Here is a 21,172-nt window from a genome sequence, read left to right as displayed (position 1 = left end):
GGATAATCTAGTATAGAATAATCAAACAGATATTTATAGACTAAAATACTTAAATATTACAGAGCAATATGCTCCCATTTGTGTGTCATGCTTAAAGTGATCTGAATTGAGCTGGAGCTTGTAATCTCTATACCCCCATACCCATGCTATCATACAATGATGATGTCAGCAGCATGACTTTTAAAGGTACACTGACAAATTGACAATGAGGCATAACACACCACAGATGTCAGCTCAACTGGCTGGACATTTAGGTTTGCAATGCAGAGAAATGCCAACAGCATGAGTTTAATTCCTGTACCAGCTGAGGTTACCATGAAGATTTTGCTTTTTCAACCCTGCCCCTCACCTGAGGTACGGTGACCCTCAGATTAAACCCATTACTAGTTGTGTCTCTCTAATGAGAGCGCAGCCGCAAGGTCCTCTGCGAATGTAAGGACTTCACCTTACCTGTAACAAAATGCAGTAACTCTCAAGCTGTGGTCTATGGAGTTCTGCAGGTTCAGAGATTTTCCAGGAGGCAGAGAACTAAATTACTTCTGTGCAATTTTCAATTGACATTGAAATACATTGAAAATAGGAAAGTTCCTATTTGAAAATTTCTTCAATAATTATAAATGTAGTTAAATTATTTACTATTAGCTCCAATATTAACTTTCCTACCACCAATCTTGATTATCATTACTTCTATGCACATTGATTTGTTAGGAAAATCCAGACAGAATAGAGATTCACCATCTATTAGTCCTTTGATGCACCAATCATACAACATGTTAAATCTGAATAGTGGAATGGAACAGAAACATACTTTTAACAATTAGACTTGGGTTTTAACCGATGGAAACAACTTTGGAACAGCTCTAACTATAAGTGATTTAGAATTATTATAAACAGTTATAAGGATAGATTGAAGAAGTTGGCTTGTTCTCATAGAGTCATACAGTATCCGTGCTGAACATAATCCCTAACTAAACTAGTCACACCTGCCTGCTCCTGGCCTATATCTCTCCAAACCATTCCTATTCATGTACTTATCTCAGTGTCTTTTAAACATTGTAATGTGCCCACATCTACCACTTCCTCAGGAAGTTCATTCCACTCACGAGCCACCCTCTGTGTAAAAGATTTGCCTCTCACATCTTTTTTAAATCTCTCTCCTCTCACCTTAAAAAATGTGCCCCTAGTTTTGAAATTCCCTATCCAATGGAAAAAAACAACTACCATTAACTTTATCTATACCCCTCATTATTTTATAAACCTCTATAAGGTCGTCGCTTAACCTTTTATGCTTCAGTGAAAAAAAAAGTGAACAAAGTGCTTTGAGGAGAGAAGGAGATTTGATGAAGGTTTTCAAAGTCATGAGGAGGATGGACAGGGTAGATTAAGAGAAGCTGTGCTCATTCATAAAACAAAAAAGAATGAGAGGGCACAGACTTAAAATGAAGCAAAAATCATGTGATGCAAAAATTTCTTTACTCAGTGAGCAGTTCGGGTATGGAATGCACTGCCTGGAAATGTGATGGAGTTAGATTCAAATGATGTATTCATGAGGGTGTTGGATAATTGCTTGGTTGGAAATTGCATGCAAGGGTATGAGACAAAGGCATGAGATTATCGCGAAGTAACAGAACCGGTGCAAGGCAAATTCCCTCCTTTTGTGCTGTAACAATTCTATGACTCTGCAAATTACTGTAAAATACAAACTCTTACTACAAACACATATGAGATCCCAAAAATGTTTTTAAAAATCTATAAAATGGACTCCGTTCCTTTTTCTGATCGGTGGGACAACATCTGTTGAAGAATGATGATTGGATAAAATATTTGGAGAAAGTGAGGACTGCAGATACTAGAGACCAGAGTCGAGAGTGTGGCGATGGAAAAGCACAGCAGACCAGGCAGCATCCAAGGAGCAGGCGAATCGACATTTTGAGCATAAGCTCTTCATCAAGGAATAATTCATTCCTGATGAAGAGCTTATGCTTGAAACATCGATTTTCCTGCTCCTCGGATGCTGCCTGGCCTGCTGCGCTTTTCCAGTGACACACTCTCAACTCTGGAAAAAGTATTTGTCAATCATTCATGAGCATTACGGTCAAACAGCAGATGAAGGATATGTGTACTCAACAGTGAGATGCACACCCATTTCACTGATATTTGTAAGTAAATGCTTATTAAAGTGATAGTTATGTGAAGCACTTCCTTAAGTATTATATTGTAATCTAGTTTAACTGGGTGCTCTGTCATAACTAATCCATTTGAAAAGATGCCCTACACTGGAAAAATCTGTGACTGACAGGCAATGATTAGATATCAAGGTGGATCTACTGATGCATGCTGAGAGTTTCCTGCATTGTGCATAATTCATTAACAAAGCAAAAAAGTGTACTTTTTAAAATAGAAAACCTATTTCAAGTTACATGGAAACCTGAAGACCAAAGAGGTTTTGGTGAATGAAAGAAATGGGCCAAAGGATGCCACATTGATTTTATGTTGAAAACGTACAAATTCGTTCATACAGCCCAATCATTCCATATCATTAAAAAGTTCACATTTCTTCAGAGTGGATGCATAAAATAAAGGGATGACTAAGTAATGCGCAATGCAAATGAACTCATGAGACAAATGCCTGCCATGCCCAGATCTTCAAGTCAGTTTTGCTGCTTTATGAATTGCCACTGCCTGCAAACTTTTCTGTGATCAGATGGTTTTTGTACATTTTTAGCCTAGATTCACAATCCTGGTGAGGTTAGTGCAGCTCTTCTTGCAGAAGACTGACGGGTGCTGGACACAACAGGCAAAGAGAGGTCATGCCTATTTTAAATATTAGCTGCTGTGTACATATTTTAAAAAAGAGTTTAGCTCTTGTGTTGGGTGAGTGAGAGAGAGGATAGGTGGGCAGGTGAGTGGATGAGGGGGTACATGAATAAACTAGTTGTTGGGTCACGCCAGGAGAGTAGTTGTGAGAGGGTTGAGTTGGGTTGAGTTGGGGTTGGGTTGGGTAGCTGGTGCTGGGAGATATTCAGGTCAGGTCAAGTTTGGGATTAATTTGGTTAGGTTAGGGGAAGGTTGATGGTGATAGGAGAGTCAGTTAGGGTTGGGTCGGAAAGGTCATCGGGATTTGGGTCAGGTGTCAGATGGTAGCTATTACATGATGGGAGAGAATGATCATAAGACCACTAAAACCATAAAATGTTTGAGTAGAAGTAGACCTTTTGGCCCGTCAAATCTGCTTCATCATTCAATGAGATCATGGTTAATCTGATCATCCTCAACTCCACTTTCCTGCCTTTTCCCAATAACTCTTCCCTGTCTCCTTCGGCCTTGATTATATATAACAACTCATTCTGAACAGCCCTGTGTAGTAAAAGATTCCACAGATTTGCTATCTCTGAGGGAAAAAAATTCATCTTTAAATTTTGTTTTAAATGGGTGACCCTTACTCGGAGATTATGGCTTTTGGTCCTAAACTTTCACAGGAGTGGAGACAACCTTTCCACATCTACTCTGCTAGCCGTTAAGGATCTCATTTGTTTTAATATGGACACCACTCATACTTCAAAATCCAAAGAGAATAAGCTCGACCTACTCAACATCTCTCCATAGAAAATATCTCTGTACCCAGAATCAACTTAGTGAACTTTCTCTGGACTTCCTCCAAAGCTAATATCTCTTCCAGTAAATTAGGGAACCAAATCATACAGATCAGGCTGCGTGAGTGGAGTAGATGATTGTGGTGTCCAGATGTGTAATACTGGCTAATCTTTGAATTAAGCCAGAAATTGATAACTATATCAATTCCAAGGTAATTACACAGTGAGTCCTGTGTCTCTAACACTGAGCTCAGTGCAGGAGACACAAACAGACAGTCCCATGTAACAGGAGTCAAAAAATGTGGACCTGAAAAAGCACAGTAGGTCAGACAGCATCCAAGGAGCAGGAAAGTCAAAGTTTTGGACCAAAACCCTTCATGAGACCACTGAAAGCTTAATTTTCCCTGACAAATTCAACATGTGGGTGCGCCTGTGTGTGTCAACAATTTTATAAGGTATTGACAAACATGTCCCAAATTAAGTTCAAGTTTGATAATACAGAAATTGGTAGATTTGGGCTATAATCTATTAATAGAGAAAAGGTAATTAGATTTAGTTATTCACTGGAAATATTTAGTCACTATACGAAAGGTTACCAAAATCTAATTATGACAACTAGTGGTTATTACATGGATTGAAACCAGTTAGAACCTGACCTGGATCATTGTGAGGCAACATTTGCATTACTATATGCCATTTTGGCAAGCCAGCCATCAAACATTCACTGTTATATACAGGAGGGATCAAGAAGGCACAGAAATAGGTGATAGGCTTGACTTTACTATTGGCAGAATTTAAGGCAGAATCTTATTAAATGGTGCACCAGCTAAGAGCCATATGGCACCTGTTCTCATTTTTTCACATTCTTAAGCCTGTTCTAACACTTTTACTGTTGACAAGTTTTCACTGACAATTAAGAAATTGCAACAAGCCACCTTGTGTGGCTTTGACTTTATGTTGTTGAGAAATTGTGGAAGATTGGCAAGTACATAGCAACAACATTTCTGGCTGGAGAGTCTCTGCTGCTTCGAACATACATTGCTCTTAAAATGGAATCTACAGCTTGACCACAGAATCCCCACAGTGTGAAAACAGGCCATTCGGCCCAACAGGTCTTTGCCAACTATCTGAAGAGCATCCCACCCAGAATCACACCCCCAGCCTATCCCAGCCTACCCCCACGCTACATTCCCCATGGCTAATCCACCTAACCTACACATCCCGGGACTCTACAGACAATTAGCATGGGAATTTAACATACCAGATATGGCAAAACTATTTCTGTTACAGAAGAGCTGGTTATGGGACATAGATTTAATCGGCAAAAATTCAGGGGAAAACAAGTTTTTTTTTTAAAAGTGAGTTGTAATGACGTGAAAAACACTGCCTGAAAGGTTGATGGAAACAGAATCAGTATGAACTTTCATAAGTAAATGAGACATATACTTGCACGGCTAAGAGAAAGAGTAGCAGGAGTGACATAATTAGGTAGCTCTATCAAAGAGGTTTTATGATTCCATAGGGAGGTTGCAAACGAATGAATAATGAATGCAAGATCTTAAAAAAAACAGAAGCACAGTTTGATTTTGGTGATGAAGACATGAACAAGATGAAGAAATTTGCAGATATTTACCTCATTTTTTACAGGTTTGCCTGGGTATAGTCCACTTTCATACATCACTCCAAGATTATGTAATGCATCCAGATTTCCCATTTTCATTGCTTGCTCCCAGTACTCCACAGCTTTCACATAGTCCTTCTTAAAGGTTTCATAATACCATCCCAAACCATTCATTGCTTCATGTGATCCCTGAATCAATAATAATTAACTTTAAATGTAATTCACATTAACATAATTATGTATTTCCACTCTCTTATATTTCAATAGTTGTACAGTGGGCTTGAAATAGAACCATGTCTTCTTCAGAACATTGGGCTGAATATTATGTGCCCATGCAGGATGAGGTTTGAACAAGGAGGGCATGTCTTATAGGGTGAGTGATTAACACACCAGCTCCCACTTACACTCAAGCCTACCCCTATGGCACAGAGGGTGGGAGGGCACCAGAATTAGCAAAGCTCATTAAAAGCTCAATTGACACCAATATTATGTTGCCATGCCATAAAACAATTGGCATGATGTGGGTCAATCCTTTTGTAAAACTGTTTTAACTATTAGAAAGGAAGAGGGCTTCTACCATTGGAGGGGGCCGCTTGTCCCTTGGTGCTAAACCCACCCAAGAAGATGGCAACTCCTCTGCTTTCCTACCTACCCGTAGAGCAAAACCCACATTCACCCTTCAAAGTACTGAAATTCCACTTGCCCAAAGCCCTGGACATACTTTCCTTTCAAATCCACAGGGCCTTCTTCATGGATCTGCCTATAGATCCAGCAGCACCTAGTACCCAGCTCTGGCATTGCTGGGGCATTGAAACTGCCAGCCAATCAAATTGGCCAACAGCTCCCAGGGCAGATCATTCTCCCAGTGAGGGGCAGAAGTCCCAAAAGGAACTCACTTAGCCCACCCACAAGACCTTTGGCAGGACAGACTGGCCAATCAGCTGGCAGCTGAACTACATTACAGGGTCCTCCCCTGTGCAATAGTTTCAAATCAAGTAAATTAATGAAAGACTAATGAAGAGGAATACAGGGAAATGGTAGGATGAGATCATGAAAGTTGTGAGAAGCTGGTATGATTTATAAATCCCGGGAAAACTAGTTTGGGTGACTCACCTGCTTCTGTGTTATTGATTTAAGATAATTTGCTGCAATACACAATGCTGTTCAACATTTACGATTACTTTGCACTGTTCGAATTGAATGCTTGGGTTATTTGATAAATGCTAGCAATACTATCTACTGCAAAGTTAAAAATCACACAACACAAGGTTATAGTCCAACAGTTTTAATTGGAAGTACACTAGCTTTCGGAACGCCGCTCCTTCATCAGGTGATAGTCACCTGACGAAGGAGCGGCGCTCCGAAAGCTAGTGTGCTTCCAATTCAACCTGTGGGACTACAACCTGATGTTGTGTGATTTTTAACTTTGTACACCCCAGTCCGACACCGGCATCTCCACATCATGACTGTCTACAGCAGGATTCTCAAATCTTACACTATGACATTGTGTGCGCTAGTTACTTTTTAATCTATACGTATCACTCCCAGATAAGCATACTTATTTGCATTTGGTAAACTTAAATTTTCATGAAAACATCTTTAAGTGTCTTCCAAAGTGACTACAGCACTCTGATTATCATGTTAATAATGATTAGCATAATATTTTGTCAGGTCTGTATGATGCTTCGTATATACACTTCCATGTTGCAAGAGAACTGAAGGTTCAGATTTGCCTACAATAACCAATGCTGATCAAATGGTGTTGCTCACCAGATTGCAAAATCATGTAACATGCAAAGTTGCAATATGTAAGGTTAAACAAACTATATCAATTGTTAATTCATCTGACTTAAAATATTAAGGGCCTCCTTACCGAGTTACTTCATCATGCAGGTAGAGTTAGTGTAAACAATAAAGCTTAATCAAACTTTTTTCCTGGAAACATCCTACTACTATTTTGAAGATCTAGCTGAAGAGTGGCAGATAATTTAACTTGGATAAACGTGATATATTGCATTTTAGTAAAACAAACGAGGGCAGGGATTGTATAATTAAAAGTAGAGCCTTTGGTAGTGTTGTGGAACAGAGAGTTGGAGATAGTGAGAACTGCAGACGCTGGAGAATCAGAGTGGAGCTGGGAAAAGCACAGCAGATCAAGCAGCATCAGAGGAGAAGGAGTCGATGTTTCAGGTTGGAACCTTTTGACCTAGGGGTTTAGGTACATAATTCTTTGAAGTTTGTGTCATATGTAGATAGGGTAGTTAAGTCATTTAGCATGCTTGCCTTTGTTGCTCAGACCATTAAGTATAGGAATTGGGATATCATGTTAAGGTTGTATAGCACCTTGATGAGACCTCTTCTGGAGTACTATGTCCAGTTCTTGTTACCCTGCTATAGGAAGGATATTAAGTTGGAGAGGGCTGAGAAGAGATTTACCAGGGTGTTACTGGATATGTAAGGTTTGAATTATAGGAGAGACTGATTGCCTGGGATGTTTTTCAATGGAGCATAGGTGATTGAGGGTTGACCTGTATAGAAGCTTATAAAATCATGAGAGTTATCGATAAGGTGAATGGCAGATGTTTTTCCCTAGGGTAGGGGATATCAAGAATAGGGGGCATATTTTTAAGATGAGAGGAAAAAAACTTTAAAAGATTGAGTGAGCTTGGGCTTTTCACACTGGGGAGAAAAAGGAAGAGAGATGACTTGATAGAGGTGTACAAGGTAATGAGAGGCTTGGATAGAGTAGATAACCAGAGACCTTTCCTCAAGGCAGAAATGGCTGTCACGAAGGATCATAATTTTAAGGTGATTGGAGGAAGGTATAGGGGAGATATCAGAGGTAGGTTTTTTACACAGAGAATGGTGGGTGCATGGAGTGGACTCCCAGCAGTGTTAGTAGAGTTAGAGACATTAGGAACATTTAAGTGACTGCTGGACCAGCACATGGACAGCAATAAATTGAGGGGTGTTCCATGTTCTATGTTCTAAAATAGATAACAAAAATGTTTAACAATGCATGTGTTTACCTTGTACAAATATCTTACCTTAGAAGCAGCTTCATTGATTAGTTTTAAGCCCAATTTTACATCCTTTTTCACTCCTTTGCCCTAAGAGAAATTTAAATTGTAGCAGAGTTAATATACTACATGAGGGTTAACTCATAGGACTTGTGAAGAGAAAAACAGAATTAATGTTTCAGATCTGTAACTTTCTGTCAGTTTGCAGAGTGGTTTAACTCTGAGAAATGTATAGTAACTGAGATCATTTATCAAAGAAATGGAATCCAAATTTTGTGCGAAGGTATGTAGAGTAGTCCAAATATATAATACCTACCTTGAAAAGAAAAAGTCCATACTCATACATTGACAATGGGTCTCTTGTCTCTTCTGCACTTTTAGAATACCATTCCAAAGCAGCTTTCACGTCACGTGTGACACCCTGTTGTCCCCAGTAAAGCATTCTCGCAAGTTTTTGCTGCAATTGTTAATAAACTTTATTTGGCTAGAATAGGACAACTAAAATCTTTCACTAATTTACATGTTATTACAGCATTGTTATAATATTTTTTCAAAGTATTTAATGGATTAAAATATGATATTTTTGTTATAACTGAGGAAGAGATTTGCTTCCTGTGCCCAATTTATTCACAATCCTTCCACTAGAAAGTACCTATAGTTCCTCACATTCATCAACAACTTATATCCCAAGACTTGGAGAGGTAAAATCTAAAATATAAACACCAAGCCAATGGAGGGTGGGGGAATATTAGAAGAAGGGACCAGAAGTTAATCAAGGAGGTAAATTGCGAGGAAGGATTTAAATGAAACACAGAAATATGGAGAGAAAGATGAGATTTCGGGTGGGAATTCTAGAGCATGTGGCCTAGGCAACTGGACTGTCAACACTGCAAAAAAGAAGAATGATGCATCAAAGTCTAGCTTCTGAGGAACATTGAGGTCAGTAGGGAATGGAGAATGAGAGAATGTTACAGAATTAGGGAAAAGCGTTGCAATATAGGATTCCAAACATTAAGACTGGAATTTTAACTTCTAATATTTGGAGGCAAGAATATATCACGTATGAGCAGGAATTTGGTGCAGAATCAGATATTTTTTTGTTCTTCTTCAAAACAGAAGATGAAGACTCGTAATAGACTCAAAATGTTAACTTTGTTTCTTTCACCTGCTGAGTTTCTCCAGCGTTTTTTGTGTTTGCATTAACTGCAGAGTTGTAGATTAGCTATGGTGCAAGATGGAAAGACAGCTGGGAGGGCACTAAAAGAGTTGAGTCTAAAAGTGCCAAAAACACAGATGAGGATTTCAGCAGGAGGGTGGGATGATATGGGTGGAAGCAGGTGGTGTTATGGATGGTACATGATTCCTTCTCAACCGCCAATTGCCATGGCAGAAAAATGTAAACCTCTTTTCACCAGACCTATTCAGTCAGAATAGGTAATCCACAGGATCACCTACAATTGAGAACTCAGTAGCTTGATGCTCTTTATGGACATAAATGAGATATAACACCAAGTACAAATGCCCAGGCAAAAAGAGGAATAATCCTGCAGAGGATAAGCCTGGTTTAAGTGTCTGATCAAATGGTTTGATCTTTCACTCCTCCCTCTCTCAAACAACAGATATCATTCTTTATCCAAAGATAAGTTGCAATTTACCAATTTCTTTGTCTACACTGGCAAAATTCCAATGAGTACTAATTCTTAATAAATCACCAAGATAAGTAACTTGCACAGAGTAAATACCAGCACAAACGCACATCCAACGCTCTTCAGCTAGACCATGGCAATATAACATTCAATCAATCACAGAATCCAGTGCTTTTATTAAGGTAGCAGCAACAGACAGTCATAGCTTCTAATGATTCAGCAAAATGTGTGAATGAATAAAATAAAGCAAAAATATTACCGTATATGCAATATATACCTGAGCAAATACATCCCCACGATTTGCCTGATACCTGAGCCATAAAAAGAGGTCATCATTTTCTTTAGTTTGACTCTGTAAAGCTGAATCATCCATTAGTCTTATTGTTTCAACAAAAGCCTGAAAAGATTGGAAATTATTATTATTACAGGATGGATTGAGACAATTTATGGCAAAAGACCATATTGGCAAAATTTTAACATATAACCAAAAACTCAAATTTCAATAAAATAAAATTATACAAGACAGCTATTTTGTACCAAATCCATAGACACAATTTCAATATTAATTCTCCCTGTTGGCGCAAAAGACATTGCAGACACATACAGCCATCCTCAACAGGGGAAAGTTCCTCTGCAGGTAGGAAGCACTGGGTACTGCAGGAGGAGGGATCATTGATAAGCATCATCTCCCTGGCTTTGACTGCAGGACAATGCATAATGACATCTGGCATTACTAACCTGCAGGCCTGCCTTCAGGGGGTAAAGTGGGGAGATGAACACTTAAATAAAAGAATTATGTGGGAATGTGTGGTAGCTCAACCCTGATGGGGTTAACAGGATGTGCAAAGCAAAAAACAACATGATGGTTTTGAGGAGTGAGGGTGGGATCACTGAGATTTATAGGCTGAGCTTGTAACTTTGCTTTGTGAAGTCTATCATGTCATCTATCAACCTTGTTCAAATCTCAAATGCACAATGGAAATAAAAAATGGCTGCCACCACACCAAGAATGGGCAGACAAAGTGTAATTTTTTTCTGTTTGAGGGAATGGGCTCTATTTGTGAGGCTTTCAAGTGGCAATTGCATTAATCAGGCACCTACCAGGTTAAAGGTATCTCTCATCACAATACTCTGCAGGTGAACCTCATGCAGTGACCAACTGTGTTGAATAAACACACTGACCACAAGCAACCTGACCATGTCATTGATCGTTATTAATTAATCTGAGTCATGGCTGTGAAGCAAAAGCAATCCGAGGGAAGCTATAAAATTTCAACACTGTTCCACAATTCACAAACACCTCCCAATATCTCACAGGATCCCTGAGCTGTTTTCTCACACATTGGATTGTAAAATTTTGATGTTATATGATATACAATTCTGTCTTTCTTGGACAATGTGGGGAGTGCAGGTGGGAGAAAAACGTGTTGTTCCACATCTACAATCTCCTACTGTGCCTGTGTAGCAAATGTCTGAATAAGAGGAGTGTTGCTGAACAAAGAGACTTTGGAGAGCAGGTTCAGAGCTCCTTGAAAGTGGAGTTGCAGGTAGATAGGATAGTGAAGAAGGCGTTTCGTATGCTTTCCTTTATCGGTCAGAGTATTGAGTACAGGAGTTGGGAGGTTATATTGCGGCTGTACAGGACATTGGTTAGGCCACTGTTGGAATATTGCGTGCAATTCTGGTCTCCTTCCTATCGGAAAGATGTTATGAAACGTGAAAGGGTTCAGAAAAGATTTACAAGGATGTTGCCGGGGTTGGAGGATCTGAGCTACAGGGAGAGGCTGAACAGGCTGGGGCTGTTTTCTCTGGAGCGTCGAAGGCTGAGGTATACAAAATTATGAGGGGCATGGATAGGATAAATAGACAAAGTCTTTTCCCTGGGTTCGAGGAGTCCAGAACTAGAGGACATAGGTTTAGGGTGAGAGGGGAAAGATATAAAAGAGACCTAAGGGGTAACCTTTTCACGCAGAGGGTGGTTACGAGTATGGAATAAGCTGCCAGAGGATATGGTGGAGGCTGGTACAATTGCAACATTTAAGAGACATTTGGATGGGTATATGAATAGGAAGGGTTTGGAGGGATATGGGCGGGTGCTGGCAGGTGGGACTAGATTGGGTTGGGATATCTGTTCGGCATGGACGGGTTGGACCAAAGGGTCTGTTTCCATGCTGTACATCTCTATGACTCTATCTATTTTGTTAAAGGTCCATGCAGAGGCATCCCATTACTCTCCCTGCAGAGGTCTCCAGAATCTAATGCATATAGGGCATTAGTAGAGTGTGATGCAACTACTAACAGATCATATCGTGAGGCCCACATACAATGCAACACCTTTCACTCTGGCTGTTGAAGGACAGATGATATTTCCTCAAGATGAGGCTCCCATGCTTGGTCAAATCAGGGGGCTCATTGCAGTACAGTACAGACAGAGGGTGCCGTATAATCCTCACATACTGTGTTCTGGATAACTAGAGTCAGCCCGAGGGGATCTGATGGATGAGGAGAAGCTGTGAGCAGCCCAGCATTCTTTCAAGTAGGGAAGATTACAAGGAATATCCCTTTCATCATCATACAGTACAGCACAGTCATCTGTAACAACCCAGGCTGGACTTCTTCTGTAAGTGCTTTCAACAGAACTGAGCTTGGTGAAGTCATTGGTCTTCGATGATAAATTAGATTCTGCTGGAGAGGCAAGCAACTCCTGTTAATTCCCAACTGTGATTCAGTTGTTCCTTCTTCACTTTTCCTGTTGTTTACTAGAAGTTAATATGAAAAACTGATGGAAGCCTTCCATCAGGACAAGTCAAGCACTTCAATGCCTTTTATTCACCCCATCTTCACAGGTAGAGGTAAAGTCACCATAGTCTTACCAGACTCAATAGAGAGCGCGATACAACTAGTGGTGGTTTAATCTGAGGCTCACTATACCTCAGACAAATGGAGAGGTTAAGAAGGAGAGACCTTCATAGTGACCTCAGTTGGTGCAGGAATTAAACCCACGCTCTTGTCATTATTCCACATCACAAACCAGCCAACCAAGATAATCGACCTTCTATCCCCATAACCTGTCACTGGTATTCAGAAATGGAGCAATTTCTACCTTAAACATACTCAAAGGCTGAGCTTCCACAGCCCTACATGGTAGAGAATTCCAAATATTCACAGCCCTCAACCTCACACCAAAAAACAATCCTCACCTTGGACCTAAGTGGCACCCTCCTCTGATGAAGACCTTATGCTCGAAATGTCAACTCTCCTGCTCCTCAGATGCTGCCTTACCTGCAATGCTTTTCCAGCACCACACTTATCGACTTTTTAAATTGTATTCATGGTTTGAGACTCCCCAACCAGGGAACATCTCACCTGCATCTATCCTGTCTATCCTTTTAAATATGTTTTAAGCTTCAGTGAGATCACTTCTCATTCTTTGGAACTTGCGAAAATTCAGGGCCAGTTTGCCCACCTGTATTACAAATGTCCTTTATGGAAGGAAATTGCCATCCTTCTGTGGTCTGACCCACACTTGACTCTGGACCCACATCAATGTGGCTAATTCCTAACTAGCCTCTGGGTAATAAGGGATGGGCAATAAATGCTGGCTGAGCCAGTGATGACTTCATCCCGTTAATTAATTTTTAAAAACTCTGCATACCTGCTCTTCCTAGCAAGCCACACAGTTGTATAAATCATATCAACATCCCAACAATAAAATGAAACCAAACAGAACATTTGGCTTTGACACAGACAACAAAATGATGCAAAGCTAAGCAGGAAATGAGTTGTGAGGAAGAGGTAAAAGATAAAGTTCACTATAGTGACAGAGGACAATAGGGTTAAACCTCTCATTAAAGCGAGGTGACTGGTAGTGAATTTAACCTGAGGGTCATCATATCACGGGCCTGGGCAAGGTTGAAGTGGCACACCTATCATGGTAATCTCAGTCGACACAGGAATTGAACCCCTGCATCACAAACTAGCCAACCAGTCCACTGAGAGAACTTTTTCAGGAGGATTTGGACAGACTTACTGAATGGGCCAGAACATGGCAGATGAAATATAATGTGGAAAATTGTGAGGTTACCTACTTTGGTAGGAAGAGCAGATGTGCAGAGATCTTTAAAATTGACTCATGGGACAAGGGCATCACTGGCTAAGCCAGCATTTATTGCCCATCCCTAATTCCCCAGAGGGCAGTTGTGAGTCAACCACATTGTATAGAGTGACAAGTCAGCAAAACCAGGTAAGGATGGCAGATTTCCTTCCCTGAAGGGCCTTGGTGATGAATATTTATTCACACTTTGCTTTCTTTCTGTTAGCCAATTGTTAATCCATGCTAGTACATTATCTCCTATCCCACGTGCTTTAATTTATTTAACCAACATTCTGCTGGGTCTTTATCAACAGGTCTTCTGAAAATCTAGGTATACAATGTTCAGCGACTCTCCCTGTCAATTTTGTTGGTAATACCTTCAAAAAAAACTCCATTAAGTTCATCAAATCTGATTTTCCATTCACAGATCCATGCTGACTATGCCCAACCATATCATCGCTTTCCAAATGTCTATTTATCATACTTTTCGCAATAGATTCCAGCATTCTCTCTACAATCGATGTAAAACTAATAGTTCTCAATGTTCTCTTCCACTCCCTCTTAAACAGTGGTGACACTTGGTGCCTTCCAATCTACAGGAATCATTCAAGATGATCATCAATGCATTGACCATCTCTATAGTTACCTTGTGGGCCTCATTCAGAATATCAGGTCTTGGTATGCATCAATTTTCAGCCCAATTAATTTCTCTCGTGCATTTTTCTTACTAATATTAATTTCATTTAACTCCTCATTCACCTCAACCACTTGGATCATTATTTCTGGGAGATTTCTCATATTTTCCTCAGTGAAAACAGACAGGAGGTAATCACTTACCCTCTGTGCCATTTCTCTGCTCCCCATTGTAAATTCCTATGACTCTACATGTAATGGACTGAGACATATTTTAACCAATTTTTTTTACTTTTTACATATCGATAGAAGTTCTTACAGTTCAGTTTGTTTGTTGCTCGATTGAATTCATATTCTATTCTCTCTTTCCTTAGTCCTCCTTTGCTGTATTCTAAAAGTGTCCCAATCCTCACATTTACTGCTTTTTTTGTCAGCTTTTACTTTTAACCTTGTGTAAACGTGAATTAAATTTATTGCCCATGGTTGACTGACCTTTTTTTGGTTTTTGCAGTTTGAAAGAATGCACAGTTGCTATAAGTCATCTAATAAGTCTTTAATGATTAATCATTGCTTATATTCAGTCAGACCTTTTCATGTGTTCTCATAATTCACCTCAGCAAATTTCTGCCGAACCGAAGCCTGTATAATTTCCTTTATTCAAATTTTACACCGTTGCTTCAGATTGAATAACCTTACTTTCAAAAATAATGTTAAATCCATCAGATAGTGGTCAGTCATTCCGAAAGGTTCTTTTACAGCAAGATTGTTAATCAGTTCTTTTTCATTACATGATACAGTTTACATAGAGATGTACCGCACGGAACAGACCCTTCAATCCAACTCATCCATGCCGACCAGCTATCCCAACCCAATCTAGTCCCACCTGCCAGCACCAGGCCCATATCCCTCCAAATCCTTCCTATTCATATACCCATCCAGATGCCTTTTAAATGTTGCAATTGTACTAGCCTCCAACACTTCTCTGGCAGCTCATTCCATATGCGTTTCACCCTCTGAGTGAAAAAGTTGCCTCTTAGGTCTCTTTTATATCTTTTCCCTCTCACCCGAAACCTATGTCCTCTAGTTCTGGACTCCCCCACCCCAGGGAAAAGCACCCTGGAGATGCTTTATTACTTCCTGTACTTCCTGTACCCATCATAGGCATATTCAACAGGGAAACCTGTTTCGTGTTTATACTGGGGAGGTCCAGATTCTCAAAAAAGGACTGTATTCTCGCTGCACCGTGTTCGCCTCCCTCCGACCGATATAACTCTGCGAAGTATTTCCTAAATCTAACATAGATCTTCTTCAACTCACGGGTAACTGTGTCAGCCTTCTCTCTAACAGACATAATAGATTGGGAAACTTTTTTCTTCCTAACCAGATATGCCAGATATCTACCTGGCTTATCTCCAAATTCAAATAGTCTTTTTTTTGCCACCTGTGTATGCAATGAGTCAACAGCCACGCGGAGGGCCGTGACCCACTGCAGCTTGACCAATGATGGCCTATTATAATATACTTCCTCAGTTATCTGCAGCCAGGTCTCCAGCATCCATTGTTGCTTCTCCCTTTGCCTCCTTCTAGTCGCTGAATACGAAATGATCAGGCCTCATAAATATGCCTTAGTGGCCGCCCAAAGTATTGCCAGATTACTGGCTGTACCCGAGTTGATATCCCAGAAGACCCTGAACTCTCTTCTGATGTACTCAACAAATTTGCTATCCCTTAACAAGAATGGGTCCGTGCACCAGTGCCGTGCATCCATTCCACCACCCTCGATTTTAACATCTAAATACACTGGCACATGGTCCAACACAACTACATTCCCAATTTTGCATGCCAATGTTCCATCCAAAGAATCCAATGGCATACAAAATCATGTCAAGTCATGTGTGGCACTTGGGTGGATTGGAATAGAAAGTAAAGTCTCTTCCATTAGGGTGAAGATGCCTCCACACATCCACCAATCCCAACTCCTCACACAAGTCCACCAACTGCTTAGATTGTGCGGGCATACTTGCCGGGCCCCTTGGCACCCTGTCTACCTCAGAATCTATCAGGCGATTAAAATCTCCTCATATGATTGTGCGGCACACCCCAAGACTCATTAATTTAGTGACTACATCAATTAGAAATTTAAGAGGGTGCGCCGGAGGCCAACACACATTCAAAACGCCATACCCTTCTCCATGTATTAGAGCTTTATGAATGATGAATTGTCCATGTTCGTCCTTAATTTACTCAGTTACCTGGAAAGGAGGTTCCTTCTTACCAGTATAGCCACTCCTCTACTCTTAGAGCTAAAGGAGGAGAAGTATACCCTCTCATAACCTTCTCTCTGCAGCTTCAGATGTTCCTTATCAGTTAAATGCATCTCTGCAGCAGGGCGATGTCCACCCTTTCCTTCCTAAGACTTGACAGCATCATTTTTCTTTTAATGGGAGAATGGCTCCTTTTTACATTCCAGGTGCACCACCTGAACAAATCACTAGCCATGGTCATCCAGGGTGGCCCGTGGTTCCCCAAGAGGACGGAGCTTATCTGAGGTGTGGTGAGTGACAAAGACATTAACCCTATAAAGTCTAAAAACTACTCCTATAAAAACTACTACCACTAAAACACTAATCACTACATTTAACTTAAGCAAACACCCAAATAACCCTCAATTTACTAGAGATCTCTCCCTTTGCCCACAGGGGGCACTCCTCCCAATCCTTGCTACCATCCCAACCCCCTCTAGCTGAGGCTGTGCCCTAGTCCCAGGCAATTCACAAATGAAGAAAACCTGTTATTTACATTCTGAGAGTTAACAAAGGATGCCCCTCCCCTCCCCCCACACATCTTAACCACAGGTACAGCCACCCCCAATCCAAAAACAAAAAGACAGCAGTAAATAAAATCTCTAGATAATACCCAACCGACTGATATATGGAATAATTCCGGTTTTACATTAAGGCAGTATGTATAAAGCCGATAACCACAAAAAAAGGGGAGAGAGGAGAAAAGGAGGGGCAATAAAAATTTTTTAAAACCCATACCATTGCCTGTAACCGCCACCCCCACCCCAACTCGAGTCCTTCAATTCAGAGAATTCACAAAATCCATTGCCTTTTCTGCAGAATCAAAGTTATACACCATGCCTCCATGAGCGAAACACAACACAGTCGGGTACCTCAAGGAATATTAAATGTTCAAGTCCCTTAATTTTCTCTTAACTTCATCAAATGCCCTTCTCTTCTAAATTAGAGCTCCTGAGAAAACATTATTCTTGAGCCTTTGTACATTAAAGCCTGTGAATCTCTTCCCAGTCTTCTTGCTATTTCAATCACTAACCGTTTTTCTTTATAATGCAGGAGTTGCACAAGGACCACACGGGGTTAAAGGTCTGACCCAGACATGCACATTGTGATCCGGCGGGCCTGCTCCATACTTACCAGGCCTGACTCCAACTTCAGCCCCAGAAACTTCGGGAGCTACTTTTCCAGAAAGCCAACGAGGTCTTCGCCTTCCTCGTGTTCCGGAAGAGTCATGAGCCGTAAGTCTTTTCTTCTATTTTCCAGGTTATCCACTTGCTCCTGAAGGACCTGAACCTGGTCTTCCAGTATTCGGATCCTTCCTCCCAAGATCTCCGCCATGGTTTCTGACACCATGGCCCTCTCCTCCAACTGCCTCTACTCTTCGGTCCAACAATTACATTTCCTGCTCATGCTTTTTCAGCATGCCAGATAGTGATTCCACTGCTGATTCAATCTTTTCTTGGTATTTGCCAAACTCCAAGAGTAACTGCTGCTGCTGCCCCATTAAATCCAAAGGGGCTGCCCCAGGAGTTTGAGCAATGGCTGCAGGCACCCCCAATGGAGTAGGGAGGTGCCCTGCCTGCTGTACGCCTTTCGGTCCCTTTCCTTTATTTGCTTTCATTCTGGCCTTAAAGCTGTCACACCACAATTCTAGCAGCTCCAGATGTTCAGCACGTTTATATTAGCAGTTTTTTTCTCCTGGGGTGGTTGATGAGGGGGGGTATAGGTCCTCCTTGCCAGGGGATATGGCACAGAGCTCAGCACAGCAGACCACTCAGACTGCCGTTTAAGAATATTAATTCTTCATAACAAATGAAAGATTGTTATAAATTCAGTTAGGCACTGATTCTCAATATCACTCAATATATAAGTATTACAAAATATGCACAAACGGTTGAATTTGGTTCACCTTCAATTAGTGTTATCATCCCTTAAAGCATGGATTCATAACCAGCAAGATTTACAACTTCAATATCAGATCCTTTCTGAAAAATCTCTAAAGTACTATAATTAATTTTGATTTTGTTTAATAACATGTCTTAAAGAGCAATCTTTGACATCAGTGGGGAATCAATCAACAGGGAACTGCACCAATTCAAATGTAACTAATATCTGAGCTGCATCTAAATTCAGCAACCTCACAAAGGGAGTTATCAACCCCCTACGAAGTTGTACTCTGAGAAACATCTTTACAAATTGAAAGAAATTGTAAATATTTAGAATTCTTCATTACTGATTTTTTAAAAGTTGATTCTGACAGTGAGATTTCCCAAATTAAATAGTATTCTGCAGTTCTTGAATTTTCAACTCTATTTTTTATTATGGGTCTTACTTAAGTTCATAACACCTACCTGTTCTCCATCAAATATATCCCGATCACGAACAGTCTGTTGTGCAATGTTTGAGTAGTAACCATATGACATATCGTAGTCCAAGGGGTAACCATCAATACCTTGATCATGCTTATATCCAAGATGCATTAAGGCAAGTCTTTCATTTCCTTGTGCAGCAACCAGACTGTACAGCATGCCCTGATGAAATATCAATGAAATTCCATTTTTAATGAGAATGATTATAAGAATGTATTCAAGAAGTTGAATATTGCCTTTCTCTTACAATGGACTAAGCTAAGGAGGCAAGTAATTGTGAGATTGATCCCTAGGCTTTGTAGGTAGGGTTTTGATGACTAACAAATTATCTAACTCTATTGCAAACAGAAACATATACATGAAAAAGATACGTTCGTGAATTAAAACCTTGTGAAATAATGATACATAGGATAAGGCAAGGGGCTGAATTTTACAGGTTGTGTATAATTTGCAGGCATATTCTGGTTGGTGTGAATCCAAGGAAGCATTCAACAACATGGCTGTTTAAAAGTTCAAATGTTCATATGTCAAACATAAGAAATAGGAACAGAAGTAGGCCATTCAGCCGTTTGAGCTTACTCCACCGTTCAATGAGATCATGAGGTGGGGTGGACAAGTTCAGAAGTCACACAACACCAGGTTATAGTCCAACAAGTTTATTTGAAATCACAAGCTTTCAGAGCGCTGTCCTTTCATCAGGTGATGTGAAGAGAAGCACACAGGAACAGAACTTATAGGCAGAGAGATCAAATGATAGTTTGAATGATGTGGGTGGAGTGTCGATTGGCTGAATAATAAGTTAGGTGATCAATAGTGTCAGATAGTGTGAGTAAACTTTCAACAGCTGAATAGCAAGAGAAGGGGATGACCTATAATCTGATTAATGGAGGCAGAGAGATAATGACAAAAATTAAAAATAAGATGGTGCTGGACATAAACCAAACAGCTGGAATAACATGACAGGTATAACAGTCACATGCTAAGGGTCTAACTAAAGTAATAAATAATTCCAAAAATGTACAAACTAATTAAGGGCCTAACTAATTAAGGCCTTTGAGATACACAACAGCACAGAATCACTGAGCAGAAGCTGATAGCCAAGTTCTTTACCCATGAAGATGGCCTCAACTGTGATCTTGGGTTCATGTCGTGTTACGTGTAACCCCACCACATTGTTCTGTATCTGTAAAATTGTTCTTACTGTCCTGTTTTGACACCATCACCTAGATAACTCGCTATGATCTCTCTACCTTAATAAGTTTGTTAGTTAGTACTTCACCCACACCATTTGTATGATCTTTTGATCTCTCTGCCCTTGAAGTCTCCGCCTATAAATTCTGTGTCTGTGTGCTTTTCTTCATTTCAATTCTTCAGCAGTACGAAAGCTTGTGATTTCAAATAAACCTGTTGGCCTATAATATGGTGTTGTGTGACTTATGACAATGAAATCATTCAACATCATTTTCGTGCACAATCCCTGTATCCCTTGATGTTTTGATATGTTAAAATCTATTAATCACAATCTTGAACATACTGAAAGACTGAGCCTCCACAGATTGTTGTGGCAGGATATTCAACAGATACAACAACCATTGACTCCATCTATTCTTTCCACTGCCGAAGGAAAGCAACCAACACAATTAAAGAGCCTCCCCCCAGCCCGGTTATACTCTCTTTTACCTTCTTCCATCAGGCAGAAGATATAAACTTTGAAAACACATATGAACAGTTTCAAGAACAGTCTTTCCCTACTGTTATCAGACTTTTGAATGGATGTCTCAAATGCTAATGTTGATCACTCTCCCTGTACCTTCACTGTAGCTGTAACACTATTTTGCACTCTGCTCTACTATCTAAAGCAATTTGTATGGTGCAATCTGCCTGTATAGCACACAAA

General features: G+C 40.3%; 1 protein-coding gene across 2 annotated transcripts in view; it reads right to left on the bottom strand.

Annotated features, from left to right (window-relative positions):
* Positions 1–21,172, bottom strand: part of LOC122551558 (protein sel-1 homolog 3-like) — an 84,764-nt gene that overhangs the window by 24,118 nt on the left and 39,474 nt on the right. For both annotated transcript variants that reach the window (XM_043693632.1, XM_043693621.1), the window contains exons 11-15: positions 19,258–19,437; positions 10,158–10,277; positions 8,551–8,691; positions 8,262–8,324; positions 5,227–5,403 (exon numbers count right to left, since the gene is read on the bottom strand). In XM_043693632.1, coding sequence (XP_043549567.1) covers positions 5,227–5,403; positions 8,262–8,324; positions 8,551–8,691; positions 10,158–10,277; positions 19,258–19,437 — 681 coding nt within the window. The remainder of the gene's footprint in view (positions 1–5,226; positions 5,404–8,261; positions 8,325–8,550; positions 8,692–10,157; positions 10,278–19,257; positions 19,438–21,172) is intronic.

Source organism: Chiloscyllium plagiosum, chromosome 1 (genome assembly GCF_004010195.1).
Source record: "Chiloscyllium plagiosum isolate BGI_BamShark_2017 chromosome 1, ASM401019v2, whole genome shotgun sequence".
Lineage (NCBI taxonomy): Eukaryota > Metazoa > Chordata > Chondrichthyes > Orectolobiformes > Hemiscylliidae > Chiloscyllium > Chiloscyllium plagiosum.
This window is presented reverse-complemented; position numbering and strand designations above follow the sequence as displayed.